This window comes from Podarcis liolepis, assembly GCF_965112155.1.
Source record: "Podarcis liolepis genome assembly, chromosome: 7".
NCBI classification, from domain to species: Eukaryota; Metazoa; Chordata; class Lepidosauria; order Squamata; family Lacertidae; genus Podarcis; species Podarcis liolepis.
The window spans coordinates 28,425,467-28,452,854 of NC_139561.1; the positions used below are offsets into that span (position 1 = coordinate 28,425,467).

The 27,388-nt window shown below is 48.0% G+C and overlaps 2 protein-coding genes across 8 annotated transcripts in view; one reads left to right on the forward strand and one right to left on the reverse strand.

The window, feature by feature from the left end:
• Nucleotides 1–27,388, forward strand: part of UTS2 (urotensin 2) — a 579,903-nt gene that overhangs the window by 115,044 nt on the left and 437,471 nt on the right. Inside the window, exon 5 of one of the 4 annotated variants that reach the window (XM_083513364.1) lies at nt 9,054–9,243. The exons of the other annotated variants lie outside the window; for them this stretch is intronic. The gene's annotated coding sequence lies outside the window, so the exon portion shown is untranslated. Of the gene's footprint in view, nt 1–9,053; nt 9,244–27,388 lie in introns of those variants that run through there. 4 annotated transcript variants of the gene reach the window in all.
• Nucleotides 1–27,388, reverse strand: part of CAMTA1 (calmodulin binding transcription activator 1) — a 706,892-nt gene that overhangs the window by 69,263 nt on the left and 610,241 nt on the right. For all 4 annotated transcript variants that reach the window (XM_083512793.1, XM_083512795.1, XM_083512792.1 and 1 more), the window contains exon 6: nt 2,180–2,333. In XM_083512793.1, coding sequence (XP_083368919.1) covers nt 2,180–2,333 — 154 coding nt within the window. The remainder of the gene's footprint in view (nt 1–2,179; nt 2,334–27,388) is intronic.

Below are 27,388 nucleotides of genomic sequence, written 5' to 3' on the forward strand. Positions count from 1 at the left end.
TTGATCGCAGACACTATGTGGATGGATCTTCTGGCAAAGGAGGTGGGGTTTTTATGGATAACTACAACCCACCATCTCTTCCCACCCTTCTGGTATACTGTACTAGCATGGGGCCACCCAGGTCTCAGTTATACACACCAGACTGCTCCCCTCAACCACAATTGGACTGTGCATGGATGGTATATGATATCTGTATTCTGTATATCTGTATATCTTTACCCTGAGATACATATTTTAGAACCCACCCTATCCTTCTGATTTTAAAGTTAATCAGTTTTAATATTGCATCTTTCTATTGCCGTAACCCTCACCTGGGACCTTATACCATGAAGGCAGTTAAGAAATCAAATAAATAGTCTGTCTGCGCTGACCGGTAGTGACCCTCCAGGGTTCCAGGCAGGATTCTCTCCCAGCCTTGGAGTTGATGAATCTTGGACCTTCTGCATGCAAAGCAGCTGCTCTTCCCATTATGGGCTCTGCCACTTTCAGCCCAGCAAGGAAGCGGCTGCACTTTCTGGGTTTTCCAAAGCTGGGGTTGGCCGATGGATGGTGCTCCCTTTGGTCTGCCCCCGAAGTCTGCTTGCAATCTGTCCAGGAACTCCTTCTGCAAACACAGTCCTAGGCTCAGCAGGATCCAGAGTGGGAACACTTGCAATATCCTGGGAACGAGGCTCAGAAGGAATGAAGGGGACGACTTTGTCTTGGTCAGCGAGGTGGATCTGGCCTGGCTCATTCTCAGCACGGCTTGCTGGCAGAGAGGAGGTGTCTCCCATTTCTGAGCCTTTTGCACGAGGTGTCTCCCATTTCTGAGCCTTTTGCACGGGGGCGGAGATGCCGGATGGCTAAAGCAAAGCAGCCACTCTCTGTACGGGAAGGAAGAGCTGCTCCAAAATGCTCTTTGCACTTCAATCGGTGGGCAGACAGGAGGGGAAGGAGCCAAGGCAGCCCCCGCAGAGGGCAGCAGGAGGCAGGAGCCTAACAAGGAAATGCTTGTCAAGGCAACAAGTCAAACCTGCATGGAACAGGCACATCTCTCTGTGTGAAGGCCAGGCCCTGGGGCACAGAGGCCCTGGCTGTGTGGGCACAGGTGTGGCCACCTCCATTTGCCTCCCTGCATTTTGTCCTGCACGTGAGGAAGCCTCCTAAGCGGCCCCCTGCAGCATCCTTGGCTTTGCTCTGACGCAGCAGGCGACTGTTGTTATCCATGGCAGAATGGTTTTGATGTCTGCAAGGCATGTTATGATTCTCACGAACCGCAAAAGTACACAGCCTTTTGCTTTTCGGAGAGGGCGTTTCTTGGGCAAGCACTGATTGCATCACCGTGACTTTCAGGAGGCATAAAAAGGAGCCCCTCACACATGCTTTCCTTTTCGTTTGCGGCTCATTCTTCAACAAGCAAAAAAGAGTAGACCTTGGGATCTGGCTCTGTGACTCTGAGAGGTGACACAATGGCCATCTTCAAATATCTGATGGGCTGCCACGTGGAAGTTGGAGCAGGCTTGTGTCTGCCGCTGCAGAGGGGAGGACCCAAGCCAATGGGTCCAAATGGCAAAACAGTCCTAAATGTTAAGAAGAACTTTCTGACAGTAAGAGATGTTTGATGTTGGGACTGACTCCTTCATTGCAGGTTTTTAAACAGAGGTTGGATGGCCATCTGCCAAGGATTCTTTAGTTGTGAATTCTGCATAGCAGGACTGGGTGACCCCCCTGGCAGTCCCTTCCCACTCTGCAATTCCGTGAATCTATCTCATCTCTTTTCTGCACCCCTTGCACTGCTGAAATTGAAACAGGTGTGTAATGGGACGGCAGCCAGCCAGTTTGTAGCTCAGTCAGTAGAGCAGGAGACTCTTAATCTCAGGGTCGTGGGTTCGAGCCCCGTGCTGGGCAAAAGATTCATGCATTGCAGGGGGTTGGACTAGATGACCCTTGTGGTACCTTCCAACTCTACAATTCTATGACCCATAATCCTCCTCCTGCAAATTCTGCAAGGTGCATTGTTTGCGACTGAAGGGCATGCAGAATGCATCAGCTACCTTATGCATGCCCAGGGGGAGTGTCCCCTGTCCCCACTCAGCAAAAAACAAACAACGAAAGAACAAAACAAAACAAACAAACAAACAAACAAACCCCACAGGGCCCTACTACTTCTGGGGCCCCAAGTGCAGCAGGCCCTACTCACACATTGGCTTCAGCTGGCCAATCAGCTCCTCTTTCGTCCATTTCGCCCACTCCTTCTTGTCGGTGTTGATGGAGCACAGGATGGGGCCACAGGGCTTTCCACAGTCCTCGATGGCGGGTACATTCAAGTAGTGGACCAGCACAATGTCCGGGTTCTGCAGGAAGAGTGGTAGAGAACACACATTGTCATCACCACCACCAGCTTATTCTAAAAGACCTATTAGCATCATTATTTCTTAGCAAAATAATACATGGCATCCCTCGGGAATTCTAAGGCCCCGCCCCCACAAAAGCAAAATAAATAAACCAATCAACACAGTTTTGAAGTCAGTGGTTGAAATCGGTGCTGTTATGAGAAGTTAAAAGTCCACCATCTTAATTCAAAATGGCGCCCAGTGGTATCCAAACGTAGATGAGAATTGCTCCTTGATCTCAGGAACCATCATACAAAATCTGGTCACAGTATCAAAAGAGGTGTCCGAATACAGAGTGAGCAGTCAAACCGCTTCCCGGAATATACAGCAGATCAGAGTTCTTCAACTTTTTTGAGTCCATGACTCCCATGACCAACTCCATTCTTTCTGCGGCACCCCTGCAGGGCTCAGGAGCCCAGTTATGTTGCCCCTTGCCTGCAGAGCTGGCAGCCTCTCACCCCTTTTCAAACACCTTCCCTTGTGGAGTGTCCCCTCAGCCTCCTCTACCTTTTCCTTGGGAGTCCTCTGGACAGCCGCTGCTGCCGCTACTGGTCTCTGAGCTGCCCCCCCCACCCCAAAGAGAGATGCCTCCTCACACTGCCCCACAGGGGCCAGGGACTTGTCTGTCCATTCCCAACAGCAAGGGCTGGCAGGCTGGCTGGCAGGGCTCCCTTGCCTGCTTGCTTGCTTACTCCAAGGCAGCCTCAGCTCCTGGCAACCAGCACCCCTGACCAGCCCCAGAGGCACCATTCACCTGGGCAGCTTGTAGCCAGGGCTTCTGCAACAAACAGCTGTGTAAACCTTTGGGAGGCAGAGATGCGAGAGGAGCGAGGGAAGGAAAGAGGGACAGAGGCCAGTGTTGCTCGCGGCACCCCTGACCATCATTCAAGGCACCCCAGGGTGTCACGGCATACTCGTTGAAAGCCACTGCAGTAGATGATGATACCTTCCGGTTGATAAAAGCTCAAAAGGAGGTTTGAAAGAAAAGCCAACAACATTAAATGACAAAACCACTTCAGTTCCATTTCCCCCATTTCTGCATTAATTCGCAAACTATTCTTAGGAAAGAAGTCACGCATACAAATTTACGTACACACACAAACTTATGCGCCGTCTTGTACTCCTTTCTCCTCATGCATGTATTTTGGCGAATATATATGCACTTTTGCAAGAACACCCCCTAACATATGGTAGTTTTCTATGTTATTTTGGGGAGTATCTGCATTTCCGTGCTGCCTCGCAACATTCAACGAGGTTGCCGAAGGGTGGTTGTGTGTTGGTTGGTGTATCTGTTTGGAAACTGTGGGAGCAGGAGGTTCGTGTTAAAATGCAAATGGGGCATGGATTTGCTCCCCAGCCCTGAGTTCCCTTTTCTCATCCCCAAACCGCTGTCAATCGAACCTGGCGTTCTGTCCATTCCAGAGGCTGCTCCCTCCTGATTCTCCTGACAAAGCCTATCCATTGCTTCAAGGCTTACTCTGGGCTTGGCTCTATCCCAGGCTTTGAACTTCACATTAAGAACTTAGCTGCCTGTATGGAAAGTTCCTTGGGCTTCTGCCCCAAGGAACCCCAAGGAACCAGTGGACCCACAGAAGGCATCTCCAGCTGGTGGTGCTTGGCTTCAAGCCAGGTGGCAATAATTTATTGCACACGTGAGAGTAGTTTGGTCCCAGGATGCAAATGGGAGCCCCAGAAGGGAACATCTACCCCTTTCCTCTGTGCTCAGGACTTCCTGCAATTGCAAGGGCAGTTTGTACCCTTGCAGGGCAGTTTGTGCCCCTTTCCCCCAAGAAATAAATCATAAAGCAACAGTACGAAAAACCAGGCTGCAATATAAAGAGCAGCAGATTCAAGGACTCAGTAAAACAAAACAAAAAAGATTTCACCTGGCACTGGAAAGAGGTCAGAGGACGTGGCCAAGGGGTGTGTGTGAGAGAGGACCACAACAGGGTCCAATGCACAGTCATCACCTGCCCACCTCTAGACAAGGGGGTGGGCATTCTGTAAGGGCACCCATGGGTGTGGTGGTGGGAAAGAGGTGCTGTTTTTCCCTAGGGGGATCCCTGCCTGAGGCAGACTAGGTGGGGCCCAAGATGTTTAAATATAAGGGAGGGCAAGTGGCAAACAGCTTATTCATAGCAATCCAAGTTTCATTCATCTTTGTTTTAAAATATATAGATTGCACAAAGGAAGAATCCAGGTTTTACCGTTGTAACCAAGGTGACTTCATTCATATGTGACAAACCTGTTCTAGAGAGGCTGGACATTTTCAAAAGGCAATAACTGAACATGGCACTAGAGGTGTTTTGACGGGCTCTTCCCTTGTAAGGTGAAGCCAAAGGAAAGGTTTTTTTAAGCCTGAGAAGGTCAGCTTGGATGGGTGTGAAAAGGGCAAAGGCCACTGAAATCTCAGAAGCTGGTGGGTGGGCAGGCGGAAGGTAGTTTCTGGCTCTAAATTATGTAAAACAGGGAAAATGGCAGGACAAGTTATGCATGGGAAGAGAAATAAGAGGAAATGTGCAAATGGGTTCCGTTTGTATATTCTAGGCAGGGTTGGTCATGCTCAGCTTCTCCGGGTGCAGAATCCGGGCACAATTCAAAGTGTTGGTGCTGACCTTTAAAACCCTAAACAGCCTCAGTCCAGTATATCTGAAGGAGCGTCTCCACCCCCATTGTTCTACCCGGACACTGAGGTCCAATGCCGAGGGCCTTCTGGCAGTTCCCTCACTGTGAGAAGCCAAGTTACAGGGAACCAGGCAGAGGGCCTTCTTGGTAGTGGCACCCACCCTGTGGGACGCCCTCCCACCAGATGTCAAAGAGAACAACAACTACCAGACTTTTAGATGACATCTGAAGGCAGCCCTGTTTAGGGAAGCTTTTAATGTTTGAGGCATTACCATATTTTAATATTGTGTTGGAAGCCGCCCAGAGTGGCTGGGGAAACCCAGCCAGATGGGCAGGGTATAAATAATAAATGATGATAATGATGATGTGTCTGAGCAGCCACCCAGCACCCCTAGCCCACAGGGGAGAGGAGAACAGGAAGACTGGCAGCCTCAGACATTTGCAGAACCTCAGTATACTCCTAGAACTGGGGCCCAGACAGCTGGCAGCAACCACAGAAAGTCTGGTCCCGCCGCAACAAACTTTCCGACAAAGAAACTTCTTCCACTTGGATGGTGGATAAATGAATAATCTTAAGAACAACAAGGCAACCAGGAAAGAACCCCCACGACAGACAACAACGAGATTGAAAACTTGATTCCTCTCCCTGAAGTCATTTGCTCCTAAATTCCACAAACTTTAATGACTGCTCTGGAATTATTTATAAAAATAAATAGGATAATGGTGTAATTAAAACTCTAATGTTTCATTAATGTTGCTGGAGCAGGGCTTGGGAGGGGGGAGGGTCTGTGTCTGCACCAAGCAGCTCCCCCCCTCCCCGCCCGACCTCACCAAAAGGGAGTCGCTTTGCTGCTGGTGGAAGGTAGCAGACCATCAAATCAGCTCCCACACTAACGAGCATTTCTTCACTAATGAAAAAGATGCCGCCAGGCAATTAATTGCTTGTCCTTCAGATGGTTTAAAAACACACCGGGGCCTGAACTATAGGCTGAGACCAAGGACAGCAGGGAAACTGCCAAGGGGGCAAAACTGAGGCAGGGTGGTGGGGAAAGCTGCAAGTGAGTGGGGGCACAGGCAGGAACTGAGAGGGCTTCTTCCCTGCAGAAGCTATCAAGGAAAAGCACACACTGGGGTTGCTTCTCCACCCAGATAGGGGAAGAGGACATCGTAGGCAAGCAATTAGAAAACAAATCACTTCATCTCCTTGCCCTGAAGGAGGGTGTCTTCAACATGCATTTGGGTGGTGTGATTCAACTCTCAATTCAGGACAAGGAGAGGGGCCTGATCCAGCCCTCCGTGAACACCCCTGCCCCAGTCAATTGGATGCAGCCTGCAGAATGGCCAGGAGGACCATGTCTTCAACATGCATTTGGGTGGTGTGATTCAACTCTCAATTCAGGACAAGGAGAGGGACATGATCCAGCCCTCCCTGAACACCCCTGCCCCAGTCAATTGGATGCAGCCTGCAGAACAGCCAGGAGGACCAGGAAGCATTAGAAAGCCATTTCCGAGCTTGGGAGGAGAGGGGGTTGCGGGCTAACCTCTCCCACTCGCGCGGGGGCAGGCCTTTTGCCCCCGCGAGACCCAGGGAATCCCCGGGCGTGCCTTCGACCCGGCCCGCCAATCGGCGGGCTGGGGAGGTGTGGCTTTGCCTACTTAAGGCCAGGCACGCCCGGGGACCGCCCTCTTTCTCCTTTTCCAGCTGAGCGGTTTTCCCAGCCCACCCACCCTTAGGCCTAGCTAGCTATGACCTTGCTATGGACTCCGGTTGGTCGCCGCAAGGGGCCTGGTAGGAATTTTTCCAATTTGGCGCACTTTCAGCCTTTTGGTTTTTTCGCCTACCTCGTAGCAAACGTCACAACTTCCTCGGTATTGGCGGTTAGGCATTGGCAGGGGTTAATTGCTATGCAAATGAATGGGGGGGGGGAAGGAAGCACCATCACCTTCCCCCAAGGTAAGGGTAGTCCGGTAGAGGACTCCGGGGGGCATTGCCTTGTCCGAAACCTAGGGATGTAAGGGCCGCCGGCACGCCCCCGAGCGGTGACACCCGTGGGATCCTAGTTGGTGTACTTCAACAGGACTCCCACGGCTTGTGGATAACCCTTCCCGGTCTCCATGCCGGGTAGTCGATAGGAGCCAATGCCTAAGGCCAATACCTTTCAATTCTGTAATCAATAAAGTTGTGGCCTTTTCATGCCCATTAACCTTAAATAATGTGTCCAGTGTCTTCATTTCACATGGGGGAGGGGACTTGCCACGCAAAGAACTTTCTGATGGCGAGAGCTGAAGACCTCCTTGGAAGAGACCTCCTTGGAAGGTGGTGGACTCTCCTTCACAAACCTAGTTTGTGTGGCTCCATTCTTTAGCTGTGATTCCTGCATTGCAGGGGGTTGGACTGGATGACCCTCGGGGTCCCTTTTAGCTCAACAGTTCTATGATTCCATGATTCCCCTCTATACACTTGCTTGGCCCCCAAAGCAGGACCCTCCACCTGCTTCCAGCAACTGGCCTCCGATGCCCACTTTGGGATGCCTTGTGAGAAGGTGGTTTGAACTCCTCATGGCTCAGTCCCCTTTCCAGGCAGAGGCTTTAGATGTGAAATATCCAAGTGGGGAGGTAGAGGCCTCTTCTGCTGCAAGTGTGCTTGCATCCAGATGTGATGGTGCAGGTGGGGCACTTAATGCACCCTGCAATGCACTCAGGCGGCAGTTGGACACACTGTAGATGCTGAACTTCCAGATTCATAGAATCATAGAACAGTAGAGTTGGAAGTGACCCCTACGGATCATCTAGTCCAACCTCCTGAAAAGCAGGAATCTCAGCTAAAGCATCCATGACAGATGGCTATCCAACCTCTACTTAAAAATATCCACCACCTCCCAAGGTTATAGGGCAATTATCGCCCTCCCCAATCTTGATCCAAAGAGGAGAAACAACCTCTTGACCTTTCAATCAGTAGAGGAGGACAGCAGATCCAGCAATCAGCAGAGCCTCCAGCCATGCGTCCAGAGGGGGAAGGTGGTGAATGACGGCCACAGGCAATTCAGCTTGCTTGAGGAAAGGGAAGTGGTACCTATGGGTGTCTTAAGCTGGAGGAGAAGAGGACCTTTCAATCTGGACCCTCGAAGCTGCTGGCACAGCTTCAGGAAGAGACGTGCTGCCTCTCCCGATCCTCAGTTTCAAGGATGTTTATCCTCTGTAGTTTTCATCCAGCCCTTATTTGAAGGGCTTTGGAAGGGCATCTGGTGGGAATTTTGCCTCTCCTAACAGACCCATAAAGTGAGCAAATCAACCCAATGCTCGTGGGGGGGAGGCAATCACTAACCCAGCGTTTAGAAAAAGCAATCGCGAAAGTTCCCAAAGGCAAAGAGAACTCCTCATCTCCTTTCTCGCTTCCATTCGTTTTACTATAATGGGAGTTATTAGAAATGTATCATATTTATTGTCCTGTTATTGTGAATTAATACTGCCCTGGATGCAGGTATTTCAAGGAGGCTGCGGAACGGCTCACCCCAATCGGCTTTTACGATCGCTGAAACACATCCTCCCGCCTTCCTCATCATGCAGAGTCCTTCGCTCACCCCACCTTGATGACCTAGGCAAACTTCATAAATGGCGCCACGGTGCCCAATCAAAGCAAGCCCCATCATCTTTGAACTCTTTATTTACCTGATGCCGAGGGCTTGGAGTGGAGTGCAGTTTTTAAAAATAGAACTCAGTACGGATGTTAGTTAAATATCAAGCTATATAACATCTCCTTCTTGGGAGCAGCTCTGACTGCTAAATGCCAGCCCAGATAGAGAGGCTTCAGAGAGGCAAGACATTGGGTAAGTTCAGTTTCCCTACCCATTCTTGAGCGGAATACTTCTGCAGAAAATTGAGCTGCCGGTTCGGATTTCTGCCGCTTCCAACATTGCATGTCAACCCCTCTCTTTCAGTTAAAGCTCTGCTCCCTTGCAAACCACCCTCACCCCCTCCCACACCTGCCACCGTCATACTGAGTAATATCCAAGGCAACACGATGACCAAATACAATGATACAATATCAATATACAGTGGTACCTCAGGTTAAGTACTTAATTCGTTCTGGAGGTCCGTTCTTAACCTGAAACTGTTCTTAACCTGAAGCACCACTTTAGCTAATGGGGCCTCCTGCTGCTGCTGCGCTGCTGGAGCACGATTTCTGTTCTCATCCTGAAGCAAAGTTCTTAACCTAAAGCACTATTTCTGGGTTAGCGGAGTCTGTAACCTGAAGCGTATGTAACCTGAAGCATATGTAACCTGAGGTACCACTGTACACTCTTTATATAATATGAAATATAGGAAATCACACAAACAGAAGACTTATGAATCTCTGAAAGTCACAAAATATGTACTCTTAATGGATTCTCTTGAAAACATAAAACCAAATAAACATAAGTCTTATAAGTCTCTGAAAGTCTTTGAAGACTATGCAAGGCTCTGAAAGAAGCAATGTATCAGATTCTTATCTGGTGAAAACAGGCTGTAAAGCTTTGTTTATGGCGTCCAACGCTGCCTAAGTAGTTCGCAAACAGACGTTGTGAACAGTGATTCTGGATATACCCACTGTTTCGTGGAATTCTTCTTCAGCACAGCAGAAGGATACAGAAATGCTTCAAAAACCCATCTATGTGTTGAATGGAAAAGTATAACAACATGGCAGAATCCGAGACCAGGGAGAAGAGATGGTGAAAGAAGACTGGAAGAAATTTAAAGACTATTTACAGAAATATTGTAAAATTAATGAATGCTAGAAGGATGTTGGATAGAAACTAAGGGGTTTCCAGCTGTAATGCTTTAGGAGATACGGAAAAAAAAAGGTTTACAAATGGGTAAAAGCTTAATGGTAAGGATTTGCTGAACTAACAAATTGAAGTGGAATACAAAGAAGGGAGGTATGAGGAGGTCTGGGGAAATAAGTGTAAGGAAGATATGTTATGGAAAATTATTTGTTTTTTAACTGTTTTTATGTTGTATTTTGTTTCTTTTTATTTTTCGTTTTCATTGTTATATTTTAATTTTTTTAAATAAATATCTTTTTTTTAAAAAAAGGAAAAGTATAACAACAATTGCTATGGAGCAATGGTCATAAAGTTATGTAGTCACTGCTGAGGCAGCAACTCTGTTCCCAGTTACCTAGGAGTTCTTGGGACACAAGAATATCAGAATATCTTTCTGGATCAGGCCAATGGCCCATCTGGTCCAGCATCCTGTTCTCACGGCGGCCAACCAGATGCCTGTGGGAAACTAGGGAGCAGAACGTTGAGCACAAGAGCCCTTGCTCTTCCTGAGGTTTCCAGCAACTGGTATTCAGAAGCACTGCTGTGGAGGCAGAGCATAGTCATTGTGGCTAGCAGCGTCTCAACGCGATCTGCTCATGCTTGGGAAGTGTGTCTGTGCACATGCTCTCATTGACCCAGAGGGAGAACACGGCTCAAGTAAGCAAGCGCTAGAGTTTCAGAGGAGAGATTTTCCTATGGACCACCAACAGGGAGGGGAAGGTCGACCCCACTCCTCATAATAAGCAGCCAGGTGATGCTGCTTGCATTGAAAATTTAATAAACTCCTGCACGTTACATTTAATGACACCTGCCATTTGTCCATGAGACACAGCAGGGCAAACAAACACCAGTTGGAGGCCAGAGCCCTTTGGAAATGCAAGCTGAGGATTCGAGGCAGGTCCGAAAGCACTTTAAGAGCCATGCATAAAACAAAGGATTAATTTTATCTATTTATTTAAAGGGATTTATCGACCCGCCTAATCAAAAAAGATGACCCTCTAAACCGCTCACATAACGGAGCATAAAAATGCGGATCAAATCAACAAACTGTAAAAAAATAAATATACATAATTAAATTATCCAAAAGGACAGAGGAAGTCAAGAGAATTTAAAAACAAGCGTACGTTAATAAAATTACATGTCTGGGAAGTCTTTCCTAAACATAAAAAACTTTTTAGCAGGTGCTAGAAACAGCACAGGGAGGCGGGTGGCGCTATGGGTTAAACCACAGAGTATAGAACTTGCCGATCAGAAGGTCGGTTGGTTCGAATCCCCACGACGGGGTGAGCTCCCGTTGCTCGGTCCCTGCTCCTGCCAACCTAGCAGTTCAAAAGCACGTCAAAGTGCAAGTAGATAAATAGGTACCGCTCCAGCAGGAAGGTAAACGGCGTTTCCGTGTGCTGCTCTGGTTCGCCAGAAGCAGCTTAGTCATGCTGGCCATGTGACCCGGAAGCTGTACGCCGGCTCCCTCGGCCAATAAAGTGAGATGAGCGCCGCAACCCCAGAGTCGGCCACGACTGGACCTAATGGTCAGGGGTCCCTTTACCCTTTACCTTTAGGAACAGCACAGAGAAGGTACCAGCCACCGAGTGTCAATGGACAGGGAGTTTTAGAGTGTGACCTGCTGTCATCGCACTGAGAGACTGATCACTCATAGACGCAGAGCAAGCATTCTGTGGCCCCTGGCAAAATGGCGGCATATCAGCTATATATGTATTAAAGTATATCACCATTCCTTTGAAAGAGAGGCCAAGAGCATAAAAACACAATATATAAGAATAAAATCCGTATCAATAAAACATCTGTTACAAGCACAGGTGCCAGAAAATGGTACTACTAGTGGCCAGGAAAATCCAGAGTGAAGAGGAGGTGCTTTCAGTTGCTGGTGGAAGCACCCAAATGTCAGCACCTGCCTGTCTGGCGACTGTCTCTTGGTCACACTGGGCTTCCTGTGCAGCACACTCTCTGGTTCTCCAGGAGTTACACCTCAGGGGCAAGGGGAGCAAGAGGTTCCTGCTGCACAAGAGTTGGGGCACAAGGGGACAGGCTGAGTCACAGGGTGAGTCGAAGAACCTGCTCTCTGCCTGATGCAGCCTGGTGTTTGCTACTGGCAGGAACTGCCTGGGAGGAGTGGCATTATTCACTGGGAGTGGGAGGACATGGGGTGAGGAGGTGGGGAACATTTTTGGTGCTGTGGGTCAGATTCCTGCCAGATCCCAGCTGACCAGATTTGACCCACCATTCAATCACCTGGCATCACAATGGCATTAGGTGATTGGGTGCTTTGACGTCCCGACTTGGAGACTTCAAAGTGCCCACGCCGGTCTTGCAAAGAGCCCTGCGTGGTGCTTAAAGCACCCAAGACTTGGGCTTGACTACCCATCAGCTGTTGGTGATAGAGCCAAAGCTGCTTTTGCTTGCCAAGGCACCGTCTGGGCTGCATTTTAAGCTATTAAATCTATGCTCAGAGGCACCTTTACATTTACCAAGAAGCACACTTCTGTTTTTCTAAACCTGGTAGTTCCTGACACAAAGAAGATATTTGGCTCCACTTTTGTGCTCTTCCCCTTTAGCTTGGTTGTGCACGATAAGCAGAAACCAGCTCAAGACCTGGTTAAAAATGCAAAAAGCTGTTCCCTTTGATAAAGAGAAATGCAATGGCAACAGCTGTTTGAGTTGTGGTTGCAGCTTCATCAATGCTAAGTGGTCAATAAATCAAGCTGGCGTGGCGTTGCGTTTCTTCTGCGGCTGCGTCATTAATCTCGTGCCACTTCTTATGAAAAATGAAGGAGCAAGGGGCTGGGTGATAGTGAAAATGTATACATTATCCAGAAAGTAATAATGGCTTGTAATGGTGCTGTGGACCTCCTGGCACAGGCACCGGAAGGAAGGCGCATGCGCTAGGCTCTCTTTCGGCTGCGCCAGCCTGTGGAAATTAGGGGAGTAAATCAGCCATTGTTTGTTCCACCAACCCATTTTATTTCCCACATTAAGGAGGAACTTTCTCCCCAGGCCCCACAGCAAGCAAAGTGCTTCCCCCCTAAGTTTTGAAATAAGAAACATAAAACAGAGAGCAAGAGTCGACAGGACACAAGGGCATCTTAGCAAGGCATGAATAAGTAAGCATGCCAAGGCTGGTGGATTTGACAGCTGCTGGCATGGAAGCAGCAGCGGCTTGGGGGGGCAGCGGTCAGTGGCAAGGGACAGGCATAAGTTCCTGGGTGCCACCTCAGCCATGAGAATTTCAACTCCAAGACCTTTAGGCAGGGAAGGTTCTCCAGTCAACCACCAATGGAGAGCTAGTAGGAGAGAAAATTATTGAGAAAAGAAGGAAGAAAATAGCGCTGCCAGCCTCTTTTGTGGGTAACCAAAGCTTAGAAAAGGAGCTGGGGAAACTGGGCCTGTGCTCACACCAACAGAACCTTTCCATTACATTAAGCAGACTTCTTCAGGGAGCTAAAAAATAATCACTGTTATTATAAAATTGATTAGGACAATCTACCCCGTGAACAGCTGCCTCCTGTCTCAGATGTTTGCACAGCACCCATTTATTTCAGGACCCTTATTATCACCATCTACTGGTTGAAATTAAAAAAAGGATAGGGCCCATTTTAGTATTTTCTGCTTTCAGGGAAATGCTGAGTCTTAATAATGGAGCAATTCCATCCTGGAATCAGGAAATACTACAAGTTATTGATAGGTATGGGCACTCTTTGGACATTTTGAACTCGTCAGATTGTGAGATGGCATCTTGCTACATAAAATTTCGTATTCTGAAACATGATTTTTGTGCTGATTGTACTTCTGCCTGCTTGTCTGAATATGCCCCTTGGTATGCCAAACTACTCATCCGGACTCCTTGCCATCACTATGACACCAGTATTACAAATGCCAAATGGAGAAATGCTTTTGTGGCTCTGAAAGTACCACCTATGCAGTCTGCTATAGTTGAAGGACGCTATTGCCCGATTCAGTACAAAGAGTCTCTGTCCACATGGGGTCATCTGCCTTAAGATGTACCCAACTACTTCCTTGCTTGCAATCTGCGAGGACTAAAGAGCAGCCTTGCTCAAAGATTTAAAATCTCTCAGCGGAGAGATGGATTGGGTACTTGATTAACTTTTTACTGAACAACTGGCTTTTACACTTCTGAAAAGATATCCGGATTCATCTTTTGGAGTGACAATTTTAAGGAGAAACGTCTGTAGTGATGATAAGCCAATTTCTTCAGGAGAGCAAACTCCTATCCGATGGAATGCCTGGTTTTAATAATTATCTTACCTGTGTAATGCGTTTTATTTTGTCTTGTGTATCTTGTTTTTCATAATGGCTTTGGCTACACAAATAAAGAATATTTGTATCACCCACCACCTTAAGAGCTGCATTTTGCTACAGCCAAGATCCACATTCCATCCTGGAACAATCCTGCACATGGACATTGGACGGAAGACACATAGGAAGCTGCCTTATACTGACTCAAATCCTTGCTCCATCTAGTCCAGTACTGCATACCCTCCAACATTTCTCCAGTGAAAATAGGGACACCCTACCATTCCCTCCAACATTTCACCCATGAAAACATGGATGTCCTAAGTGGGACATTCTGGGATCAGATCAGAAACCAAGACGGCTTCTGTAAATCTGGAACAGCCCATGGACCTGGGACCTTCTCCCTGCAGATCAGGCGCCCTGTCGCTCCAGAGCTACTCCAGAGCGACTGATCATGTGTGTGGCTGACAAAAGCACCGTGACAAAGCAGGAGGGGCGAATCCCAGCCCATCTTTTCTCTCCTCGTCCCAGAAAATGAGCTGTTCTCCTCCCAGCCTGGGTTTCAGGTGAGCCAGCCTCTCCCTGGAGCTGCCAGCAACGACAGCTTCCCAGGGCGATGTTTATGCCGCCTCCGTGGTAATCGCAGAATTGCCTGCATTTGTTTTCAAGAAAATGGGAGCGGCGTGTGCTCCTTTTTAATATGTTTGTAGGACAAAAGGAAGCCTAATCACTGGAGTGAGGAGGGTGCTGTACATTTTATGACTAAGGGGTTAGAGAGCTGCTGCAGGGCAGGGCTCGGATTAGGAAATCAGAGTTCTGCCTTCTTGTTAGCTGCCTCCTTAATCCTTCTTTATCTCCACACTCCCTCCAGTCACTCCTGGCATTTGCTGATAACCTGGAAGCTTCCTTCACATCGCAAGCCCCATTTGTGGCAATACCTGCTCACTAACACCATCTGAGCGTCCCAGATGACATGAGCTCCCCCCCTTCCCTTCCACAACCTCCCCGCAGGACAAGGCAGCAAATCTGCATCCTTGTGCGGAAGCCAAGATAGCTCAGAAGCTTCTCCTCCTTTAGATGCCAACAAGGGGACATGCCACTCATTTTCAGAGATGGGAAAAGGACGTCGGGGAGGCAGGGCAGGTCCCAAGATGAGTCTTCTGATTCAGCCATGGGGTGGGGGGTGGCATGACAAGGCTTGCTGTTCTTATTTTTAAAATGCATACCCCATATTTCTTATAAAAGAACAGAAGGTGGGAACAACGTACCAGGATAATCAACGACACAACAGTCAGTCAATCAATAGTCCCCAAAAGTATTCATAATGACTGACTCTCCAAAGGAGAGAAGTATTCAAAGACAGTTCTTCCTTCGCCTTGCAGGGAGGTTCTGGGCTGCTTGCCCTACTCAGACGCCTTTCCAGGCAGCATTGTTCAAACGTTTCTTACACAGGGGCAGAATTTTCAGGTAGCCTCCAAACAGACCTCTGTAGAAGTTTCCCTTCTTTCTTAATCTCTGTGGGACTGAGTAAAAACAAACCAACCCAGTGCAGGGCCCTGAAGGACACACTGAGGCAGAAGGGAGCAGGAGATGGTCACCCTCTTTATTTATAGATGATGCTGAAGTCTGTAGTTATCTGTAGGCTTTGGGGAAGAATGTTTTTTTTGTCCTCATCAAGAAAGCAGAGGCAAGGGGGTGGGGAAGAGGACTGCAGCAAAGAACACATTTGGACTGGGGTGTTTCTCAGAGTTTAGGGAGATGGCGTCTGGGATTGCCCGTTTCTTGGGGTCCCAAGCTTCCTCCTGCTTCTTTAAAAAATAGATGCAGCTTTGAGGGGTGGTTGAAAATAATAAGGTGTAGCATAACATTATACAGTGGAACCTCAGTTTCTGAATGTAATCCGTTCCAGAAGACCTGTTCCGACTTCCGAAACATTCAAAAACCGAAACCTGCATTTCTGGAAGCATTTACATCTGGAAAACTCAATACGGAAGCCACGTGGCATGTTTGGCTCCCGAAAAGTGTTTGAAAATGGAAGCATTTACTTCTGGGTTTTTGGAGTTCAAAAGCCGAAACGTTCGACTTCCGAGATGCTTGGAAACTGAGGTTCCGCTGTACAGTGGTACCTCGGGTTACATACGCTTCAAGTTACAGACTCCGCTAACCAAGAAATAGTATCTCAAGTTAGGAATTTTGCTTCAGGATGAGAACAGAAATCGGGCTCCGGTGGCATGGCGGCAGCAGGAGGCCCCATTAGCTAAAGTGATGCTCCAGGTTAAAAACAGTTTCAGGTTAAGAACGGGCCTCTGGAATGAATTAAGTACTTAACCCGAGGTACCACTGTAGTAGTCCTTTTAGGAAATTTGAAAGAAAGTCATAAAAAAGAGTTTTCTCTGATGGTGCTCAGAGCTGCTGCCCCGATTCAGTCTATAACTGGAGTGTGTTGTTGCTGTTGTTAGGCTTTCACTAGCTCAGTCCTCCTGGGCTGCTTCAACCCACAGACAGTGCCATAGGTGCCTCTCTGCCCCCTTAGCAGGATCTCTTGTGCCCCAGCTTCTCCCTTCCCCACTTCGGCCCATAAGAAGCTAGCAAAACTAGGGGTCAACTTAGCAACCCAAATGCCATTTTCATCAGACAGCAATCTCTGCCTGAACAGAGAAGTCTGCCCTGTCATTGAAACCTCTTATTGGTGGTCTAGAGTGTGGTGGTCTTTCCTAGCAGACCCTTGATGCTGACCACTCCTGATGCCCCTCCACCAGCCTGGCAGCTCACAGGGACCACCAAGGCCATGCAGACTCCCTTGGCCCCTCAACCTAGTGCAAAAAAAACGACATCGCCCTCCGCCCCCTAGCACAGAGCTGACTTTCATTCTTCACCTGGATAAAGAACCCAGAAGATAAGATGACAATGGGAACTCTTTGCCTTTTCTCCCTGTGCGCTAATTGAAAAAGGTCTCATTAATCTCTTTGGGGCCCCTCCACCGAATTTGCATAAGGAATCGCTCCAGTGCAAGCTGCTCCTAGATAATGCTGTGCATCGTTCCCAGGGAGCCTGCAGCAAAACACTTTCTATGGGTTTGACTTTGCAATGTGCGTGAGTCGAGCAGCAATAAACACAACTTTTGTGGAGGAAAGGAACTCTACCGAACGCTGACGAAGCTGAGCCAAAATGTTTCAGGGAAATAATTTTCTGATAAAAAGAATATCCAGATTCCCTATGCAGTTGCAGAGTTTCAGTCCCCCCTCCCGCCCCCAGACAATATTGGGTAGCATCTCATCCCTCCCCAGATTCTTGCATGTGAACAAAAGTGGAGAACATCTTGAGCCTTTTTTGATGAAGCCAACCTCTGATGTTTCCAAAGACTGGCTGCACAGGTCCCTTCCCCAAAAGTCTTACAATTGAACAAGAGTCCCAAGAGAGTGACAAAGGAAGTGGGATTGTGTGGCGGGGAGGGTGGAGAGGGGAAATGAGACAACATGCAATGGCTGCAGTTACATGCAGTGAGGCTGAGTTCCTGTGGGACGCCTTGGGCCTGAGGACAAGAGGCTTGGGCCAAAGATGAATTTTAAGCAGGAATTTGAAGGGTCATGCAGAGGGGGTTCTGGCTGGCTGTTCCAGCTATCAGGGAAGAAGGGTGGGAAGATTTGAAGGGGCAGGAGAATTTGAACCATTGAGAGTAGTAGGCGAGTGTGGGTCACAGGCAGGGAAGTATGGGTGATATAAGGGGCAGGGGGCACAAGGCAACAGAAGCAGAGATGTTTGTGCAGCACCTGGGAGCAGAGAGATAGCCAGGGCAAGGATTTATGGCTGAGACAATCAGGGGGCTGATTTGGGCAGCAGGGTGTAGGATGGACACAAGAAGACTACAGCAAGGCTACGGAAGGCCAAAGAGAAGGAGACAGCAGTAGTTAAGGCAAGAGATGGCCATGGGCAGCAACCAGATATTTTTCCTGAGGGGAAAGCGAGAAAGGGGCTCAGTTCGGCAATGTCAAAGCTGAAGGGAAGGGCAATGGAGATAGCCTGATGATGGACTGAGTGTGAGGGGCAAAGGGAAAAGAAGAAAAAGAACAGGACTGTCCACTGTAGTTAGTCATAGCAGCTTAACTGCCCCATGTTGAAAGGGTGAATGTCTCTGAATATCACCTGGGAACAAACAGTAAGGAGGGAACCTGTCACCTCCATGTCCTGGCTCTTGGCTTCTCAAGTCTCTCTTGGCTGCACTAGATGGGACTCAGAAAGGCTCTTCTTATGTTCTTACCTGGTTGCCAAATACCTGCTGCCCCCCACCCCATGCCTGCCTTAGCTCATGCCCCACTGGGCTGCTTCTCTAGGGCCGGCCGGCCTTTGCCCTGCCTAGTGTAGCTCCCAGGATGCAGCTGTGGCATTTCTCCATTTGGAGCTGAACACCGCCTCCCCCCCAACTCTGCCTTTCAAACAGATGGAGCTCCATTTGCAACTCTCCCATCCCTTCCACCGCTTAGAAATGCCAGTATTATACCGCAAGCCCCCAAGTGGCTCTTTCCCTTCCTTCCCCAGCTAACTCGAGGTTGCGATGGAACAATAGACGCAACAAAACAGGAGATATTTTAATTTCAAAGCCGGGCTGACATTCACCGAGAGCTCTCAAGGTTTATATCAACAGCAGGCGCCGCTGGAAAATTCGGCTTTTCAATTCAGACACTTCCACCTCTTATCAGTCGCAAGCTGAAGGCTCGGCGGCTTCATTAGTGGTGTTAATCTTTATTATTATTATTATTATTATTATTATTATTATTATTATTATTATTATAAAAGAAACCAAGACATTGCTAAGCGGAGAGAACAATAAAATAATAACCAGAATAATTAAAAACTTGGAGCTAGAAGTTCAGCCAAGGAACAGAAAGTCAAAGGGACTTTGCCAGTTGTCCCTCTGAAGCAGCTTCTACGTCCTAGCCATGATGTGGCCATTAAAGAACCACAGAACTGTAGAGTTGGAAGGGACCACAAGGGTAATCTAGTTCATCCCCTGCAATGTAGGAAGTCTTCCCATGCAGCAGTGGCTCCTTGCTGGACTTGGGAATGTGTGTTAGAAGCAACAAGGCACCATCTGATATCCATCCATCTATTAATACTCGGCTGCCTTTGCATCTGGATTTTCCATTGAGTCACTGGATCTAAAGCTTCCCACCTCCACTCTAAGGAGATAGTGGGCAGACCTCCTTTCACTTAAGCACCCTGTCCCTCCAACTGGGCCTTGCAAATGGCATGCTAATGATGACCAGAGCCTCATGCCTGCACCACCCCATCCATGGCAAGACAGAGCAAGACAGGACAGGACCCTGGACAGCTTCCATTGGCTCCTACTGGCTGTATTAGGGAAGATAGGTTCTCTCAAGCAGAGGGCTTTCCCTCCCAGTGGCTCCTTAGCCCTTGGGAGGCTAGCAAGCCCCCTTTAACCAATGGCTGGATCACTGCAATGCACTCAATGCGGGACTACCCTTGAGGTTGGACCAGAGCATACAGCTGGTGCAGATTGTGGTGGCTAGGTTGCTTGTGGGGGCAAACTTGCTTGAGAGATTTGCCCTGGCTGCCGATTTGCTACTGGGCCAAGTTCAAGGCTTTGGTGCTAACAACTTAGTCCCTGTACAGCTCAGGTGACCAGGTTACTTGAGAGACGGCCTTATCCCTTATATAATGCCCAGAAGATTGTTGCACTCTGCGGGAGAGTCTTTCCTACAAGAGCGCTGAAGCCTCCTTCACAATAACTCAGAGCAGGGCCTTTAGAGTGACTGCCCCTGTTCTGCAGAACAGAATTCCCATCGAGATACAACAGGCACCCACTGTCTGTGCTTCCTGGAAACAATCAAAGGCATTTTCATTCTGATAGGATTTCCCAGCTGGATAAAGGGATATTTTGCCACGTGTCTATTTTGGATGGCTTGGGTTTTGTTTTGTTTCTTAAATATAACTGCTGGGGTTGTTTTTTGTTGTTGCAATTTTTATTTTAGATCACCTTGAGATGCTTGTGTGAAGTTAGCGAATGAATGCATGCATTATAGTAAACAACAACAACAGCTGACTCTGAAGTTGCATGCTTCCCTCATGAAAGTAAATCACCTTTTTAGCAATTTAGTAATAAGTCTAATCTAACCAACACCACCTGGTGCTGCTGGGCTCTCAACTCCCATCAGTCCCCCTCTCCCAGTGGTCAGGGATACCCTCCTTGTGCTGGAGTCTGCAGCACTATGCTGGATCTGATTCTCCACCGAGAGACCAGCTCTGTAGGCAGGCTAATGAGTGCCAGGGCTGTGAAGGGATGGAGGAAGGATGAAATGGATTTCCAGTTCAAGCTGCTGGCCCCAAAGGATCAGGACTAGATGCCACCAGCCTCCTTTCCCAGGCCCAACCTCCACCGCACGGAGGGCTTGTCGACTTCCACGACTTGCAACCGCAAGCGCTGAAGACTCCCATCATCAAAGACTGGCAAATCCTCCTTTTCATTCGACCATTCAGCTCCTTGAGGAGCCGAGTGCCTACTAACAGCTGAGATAACCCAGAAACGGAGCGGTAAGTGCCGAACCCAGAGCGGAATGGAGGGCTGATTAAAGTTTAACAAGGGAGCGTTTGAAGTTGGGAGGATGTAAGGGAGGCTGAGCGCAGATCAAAGGTTCCTTTAGGCTTCTGGCATCCACAGAATCCAAAGAAGCATCTGAGAAGGAGCAGGTAACACAGAGGAATAAACAGCTACCTGAAGTCTTTTAGCAAGCCGGGGGAAGAGGAATGTAGTCCAATGTGCAATGGGATAGCCCTTTTGCTGAGCAAACATTCCCCTCTCCAAGCAGGCAGCTAACCCAGAAAAACTCCATCTGCCTGTGCCTGATTGCATAGTGCAGAAACAGGTGATAGGATGAAGCCCAGAACTGTCATGGTGGTCCCATCTTGTTGAATACAGTTTCCAATGAGGAAGCCCACAAGTGCTGGGTGTCCAGGTTACAGCTTGTGGCTTGTCCCTCCTATCTAGACAATTCTGCTGCTTGGTGGATTTGCAGCTGCTGGGTGGACATAAGAACATAAGAAGAGCCCTGATGGATCAGGCTGGTGGTCCATCTATTCCAGCATCCTGTTCTCACAGTGGCCGACCAGATGTTTGTGGGAAACCAGCAAGTGGGATTCAAGCACAAGAGCATTCTCCCCTTCTGCGGTTTCCAGCAATGGACGGTACCCAAGCATTCTCACCAATGGCTCCTCATCCACCTGGTGACAGGTGACAAGTGGAAGCTTCGTGCTTCTGCCCTGGGCCAGAAAGGAGTGGAGAGGGATGCTCGTAGAATTCTCAGATGACACCATGTTGGGTGGAGAAGCTAAATGGCATTTATGTGTTGATCAATCAGATTGACAGCAGTGGTGACAGCAGCGCCTTCAAAAAGGACCTTGTGGTTTTAGCGCACCCCATGCTAAGCATGAGTCAGCAGTGCTAGAGGGTGGCTAAAAAGGCTACTGCAATTCTAGGTTGTGTCAAGGAAAGTATAGTGACCAGAGAAGTAATAGCATTGCTCTAGTCTCATTTGGTGAGACCCCAATTGGTACATTGGGTACCACCTCAGAGGAGCATGGCAAAGGTGAGGGGCGTGGAGCTCCTAGGTTGTGTTATAGGAAAAAAAACAGGGGGTTTGGCTTTTGACACCCAACTCCCCAAGGAACTGAGTCCCCTAAGTCCATGATCGGTCAGACATGAATGGGTGGAGGCAAGATCCATAGAAAGCAAGGCAGATCCCTCCCCTCCTGGCAAGGAGGTAAGAGAGACCCAGAACAATGGTGCACAAGCTTTTGAAATTGCCCACCCTGTAGCCCAAGACCCCCACACCCCAAGCATCATGCACACATCACAGAAGGAAGCAGTCTCCAGTAGAAATTTGAGAGTGTTGCTTCTCTCCTGTCTGCCAGGATACCTGATAATGCCTTACTTGACTGCATTTTCTGGGTAGCCTGGCCATTCCTTTAGAATCATAGAATCATAGAATCATAGAGTTGGAAGAGACCACAAGGGCCATCGAGTTCAACCCCCTGCCAAGCAGGAAACACCATCAGAGCACTCCTGACATATGGTTGTCAAGCCTCTGCTTAAAGACCTCCAAAGAAGGAGGCTCCACCACACTCCTTGGCAGCAAATTCCACTGTCGAACAGCTCTTACTGTCAGGAAGTTCTTCCTAATGTTTAGGTGGAATCTTCTTTCTTGTAGTTTGGATCCGTTGCTCCGTGTCCGTTTCTCTGGAGCAGCAGAAAACAACCTTTCTCCCTCCTCTATGTGACATCCTTTTATATATTTGAACATGGCTATCATATCACCCCTTAACCTCCTCTTCTCCAGGCTAAACATGCCCAGCTCCCTTAGCCGTTCCTCATAAGGCATCGTTTCCAGGCCTTTGACCATTTTGGTTGCCCTCCTCTGGACACGTTCCAGTTTGTCAGTGTCCTTCTTGAACTGTGGTGCCCAGAACTGGACACAGTACTCCAGGTGCGGTCTGACCAGAGCAGAATACAGTGGCACTATTACTTCCCTTGATCTAGATGCTATACTCCTATTGATGCAGCCCAGAATTGCATTGGCTTTTTTAGCTGCCGCATCACACTGTTGGCTCATGTCAAGTTTGTGGTCAACCAAGACTCCTAGATCCTTTTCACATGTACTGCTCTCAAGCCAGGTGTCACCCATCTTGTATTTGTGCCTCTCATTTTTTTTGCCCAAGTGTAATACTTTACATTTCTCCCTGTTAAAATTCATCTTGTTTGTTTTTGCCCTTTGACATGGTAAATCCTGAATCTCTTACACATATTGATAATTTGCTCAGCTTAACAGATACTCGCCAGACTGTATTTGCAGGGAGGTGTAAACCCCTACAGTCCAAAGAAAATTGGAAAGCTTTCCCCATTTCCTTCCTCCTTGCAGAGAAATATTTGAGGTCAATTTGGGAGTGCCAAAATGGCTTCAGGATTGCTCCCCTGTACCATTTCAGACACGTGGTTTATATACTTATGTATGTGTTTGCCTTGTGAATTTATAAACATTTATTCTAGACTTGAGACCTAAGAATTCTTGTAATAGTTGACTCCAACTAAGTCCTACTCAGACTAGACTGACTGAAATTAATGGACCCTGTTTAGTTTTGTCTATCAAGTTCAATGGGTCTACTCTTAGTAAGGCTAGCAGTGACTACAACCCCCTGTGATGAAAGGTGGAAGCAGCTGGGGTATTATCACCAGGAGAAGAGGCACTTAAAAGGTATAGGAGTCATCTTCAAATATTTGAAGAGCTGCCCTGTAGACAATGGAGCAAATTTGTTTCCTGTTGCTTCAGAGGTTAGGACCCAAAACCATGGGCTTAATTTACAAGGCAAAGGACTTTGGCCAGAGGTCCCTGACAGTATGAGCTACTCAGCAGTGGATCTGCCCACTTGCAAGACTCATGAATTCATCTTGAGCCTTGTTATTTACGGTACATTAAGGTGGGTTCCATATGCATTGTTTCAAAAGCTGAGTCACAGTAACATCAGCAAACAAAGGAATCTAGTCCATAAAAGCTTATTATGCCATCATAAATTTGTCCCTGCCTTAATGACTCTTTGTTGATTTGACTCAGGAAGAGCAACCTGCCTAACCCCTCTGGATATTACTTCTTCCAGCTGATTTCCGAACAAGGAGGCTGGAGAAAGAGCTGAGGACCACTAGGGGTCTTCCCCTAGGCTGCCAGCAGCTTCCCCCCCCTGGGCCAGGACAATTTATATGCTTGCTATCATCTTGATGCAAATTAGGAATTTTGGGGACTGGATTAATGTTGACATTAACTTTCTTAACGGGCTTATTCACATGCAAAGTGCTGGAAAATATCTGAGCCTAGCATTTTCTTTCCTCCCAAGACAAAAGGAAACAACATCTGTTGGTTTTTAAATCCTTGCCTTGACACCTCCCAGAGGGAAGAGTCGGGGAAGGACAAAAGAGCCTATGCTCTTGGTGGAGATAGAGCATCACCTTAAGAAAATTTAGATGGGTGGGTTGAAGCCACTGCCCTCTCCAAGAAGGAATGCACCCACTTATAATGAGGAGAGACAAATCATCCAGCCTCTGCTGTCCATAAGTTTTGGATTGCAACTCCCAACAGCCCCAGTTAGGAATGCAGAGGGGTGCTGGCAGGGGACAATGGGAGCTGTAGTCCAAACACCTAGAAGGCACCATGCTGGGAGAAGCTGACTTAAAACTCAGGTGAGGGAGAATCAGGGCAGGATAATGGCCATGCTGCAAAATCAGATGAGGCTGCCAGAATCTTCATTCCTACCTGCCACTTACCATGAACTCAGCAGTGGCCCTGCAGGTGAGGATGTGATCTGGGACCAGCCAGGGCACCTGAAGGGCTGCCTAGCTCTGCCCAAACCTCTCAGTCTGCTGAGATGACTGGTGGAAGCTGAGTTCCAGAGGGGAAGTGGGCAGTGGCAGGACCTTTCCAGTTCCTGTGCCCCATTTCTGGTACAGCCACCCCAGGGAAACTGCGTGAGCACCACTCCTTTTCCTTTAGGGAGCAGCAGCTGGGAGATGTCTCCGTAGAATGACTGCTATCCTATTGTGGCTTGCTCCTAGTTTCAGTTCTTCTGATTTTATTCTGACACTGGTTCTGGTTTGTTTGCTTATTTGTTTAAATGCCTTCACACATGCTTCTGCTTTGTTAATGGTGAAATAATGTCTAAAATAAGAAACAACATAAGCCACCACCTCTCGTCGTAATCTGCAATAAAGGGGAGAATAATGCTGAACGGCTTTGCAGGGCTGTTGGAGCGATTACTGAAAGGAGATGTGCAAAGCGGTTCGGGGAGGCAAAAGCTCAGCATCATATGTGATGACATCACTGGCCTAAAATACCCTCTTTTTCCTGGCTTGACATCCCTTCTTTGCTCAAGCACGCAGATATGAAAGGGAGCCTGTCTCTACCTTTCGTGGCGTCTACCTGCCTTACTGCTCAGGTCTTCCCCAGCGGCCGTTTCAAATGAATGGAGGATGTTGAGGAGGCTGGAGAGGGAATTCCAGGGGGTGGAAGAGAGGAGCTGAACAGCTGCTGCTCAGATCTCTAACTTGCCAGTGGGGGCAGATTTTGGGGGCGCCGGGAGTAAGGCTGTTCCAGAAGCTTTCTCAAGCAGATAATACTTGGGATTCTGGTGAGTGGGGAAAACTCTGGCCTGGGATTATTTTGTGCCTGCAATCAGCTGGCGTTGGGAAGCTGTGCAGGATATACATTTATATTTTTCACTTCCTTCTCCTCCCAGAGCAGCAAAATAAGCACCAGCCCCCTGGCTGCCACATCAAAAGAAGGTAAAGGAGCTTTTCTGATGTGTGGGTTGGGTGGGAGTCAGACGATGCTGTTCAGCCCCCCACAAACACAGGGAGTGACTTGGCATTGCTTCAGGCATAATAATAATAATTAATAATAATAATAATAATAATAATAATAATAATAATAATAATAATTTATTTATATCCCGCCCTCCCCAGCCAAAGCCAGGCTCAGGGCGGCTAACAACAATAAAAGAGTACAAAAGTACAGCACAAACAACACTCTAAAATCATTCATTATAAATTAATTCGTATCAAACCACTGGCAACCATTGGGCCAGAGCTCCGCGAAGATTGCCGAGGGAGGGAGTCAGGCTGTGCCCTGGCCAAAGGCCTGGTGGAACAGCTCTGTCTTGCAGGCCCTGCGGAAAGATGTCAATTCCCGCAGGGCCCTAGTCTCTTGTGACAGAGTGTTCCACCAGATTGGAGCCACAGCCGAAAAAGCCCTGGCTCTAGTTGAGGCCAGCCTAACTTCTCTGTGGCCTGGGACCTTCAAGATGTTTTTATTTGAAGACTGTAAGTTTCTTAGGTGATGGCCCCCTGGACAGCAGTGCAGACCACCCTTTGGGAAGCCAAGACTGGCTGGGGCAAGATGTCTCTTTACATGGCTCCATTTTTGCTGCACAAGGGTACACTCTTGTAAGGAAAACATCACAGGACATAGTGCAATGAGGGACAAATGCAATTCAGTCTACATTTAAAGGCAAACCCACCCAATTCACACTTTGCAAAACAAACCATGAACCAAACCATGTTCTTCTTGCAAAATTCACACTTCTCTGAATTTTACAATGCGGTTCCCTAGCAATGTTTAGTGTATAAAAATGCATATACTGCAGAGCATAAGATTCATATGCTGGTGAAAAGACTGCACAAAAATGCATTAAGTTAAGGAAAAGAGCTTTGCAAAAGTGTGTAGATTAGGCAAAATTGTGCACCAATATTAGAAGTTCACACTAAGACGCTGACAAATTTCCACAAGGAATTTTTCAAAAATTGCAAGCTGGTGTGGAACTGTGGAGAAAGGGATTTAAGATGGGAAATATGAGAAACAGAGAGAAATCAACAGACCAGCCCATCCCTAGTGGGAAAAGCCATGCTGTGCATGGAAGGGAGTAGCAGGAAGAGGGTGGCTGGAGACAGGAAATCACCTTCTGCTTTTACCATTGCTTTCCACCAGAGGGAAACAGCTGAATTGGGTTCTACATGAACAATGAATGGCTTACTGCTTATCACAGCACCACCTTGGTGCCTGCCCTGCTGAAAGGCATTTGCCATCTGCATTTCAGCAGAGAATGGGCAAAGGAGAGAAAAGGAGGACAGAGGAATGATGCACCATGAAGACGGGCCACAGCTGAGAAGAGTTCCTGTCCTCCCCTGAGGGCCAGTTCCAGCATGTGGAGGGATCCTGCTTGGCATTCTGGATTCCGGTGCCCCACAGGGACACAACTTGCCCACCCCACTATTTAATGTCCCTATGGAGTTATTGGGAGAGATTTGAGCTGCATTGTTAGCAACATATGGATAACATGCCACTTCTCTTTATTCTTTTCATTCTACTTTGAGGAAGCTGTGGGTATTCTCAGGGCTGCAGCTGGACTTAACAAACTGAGGTTATATCCGGATAAGACAGGACTTCTCCTGGTCAGAAATGGGATGGACTTGAAAATAAGGATGGACTTGAAAATAAGGATTAAAACTGTTTCAGGTGGAGCAGGACTCTGCCTGAAGGTCCAGGTGTGCAGTGCGGGGAGAGGAGAGCTCTCAGATTTAGATTTCACATCTGGATGCGAGAAGATCTTCTGCAATAAGATCAAAGTAGAAAGGGGGAAACGACTCAGCAGAGCGGCAACCGTGTCCCTTGCAAATATGCAAAAAGGCTCCATAGATTTTGCAATTGCGCTTCATGCAATTTTCATGCATGCAAAATGCAAATGGCATCTTGCAGTCTGAAGGCTTTG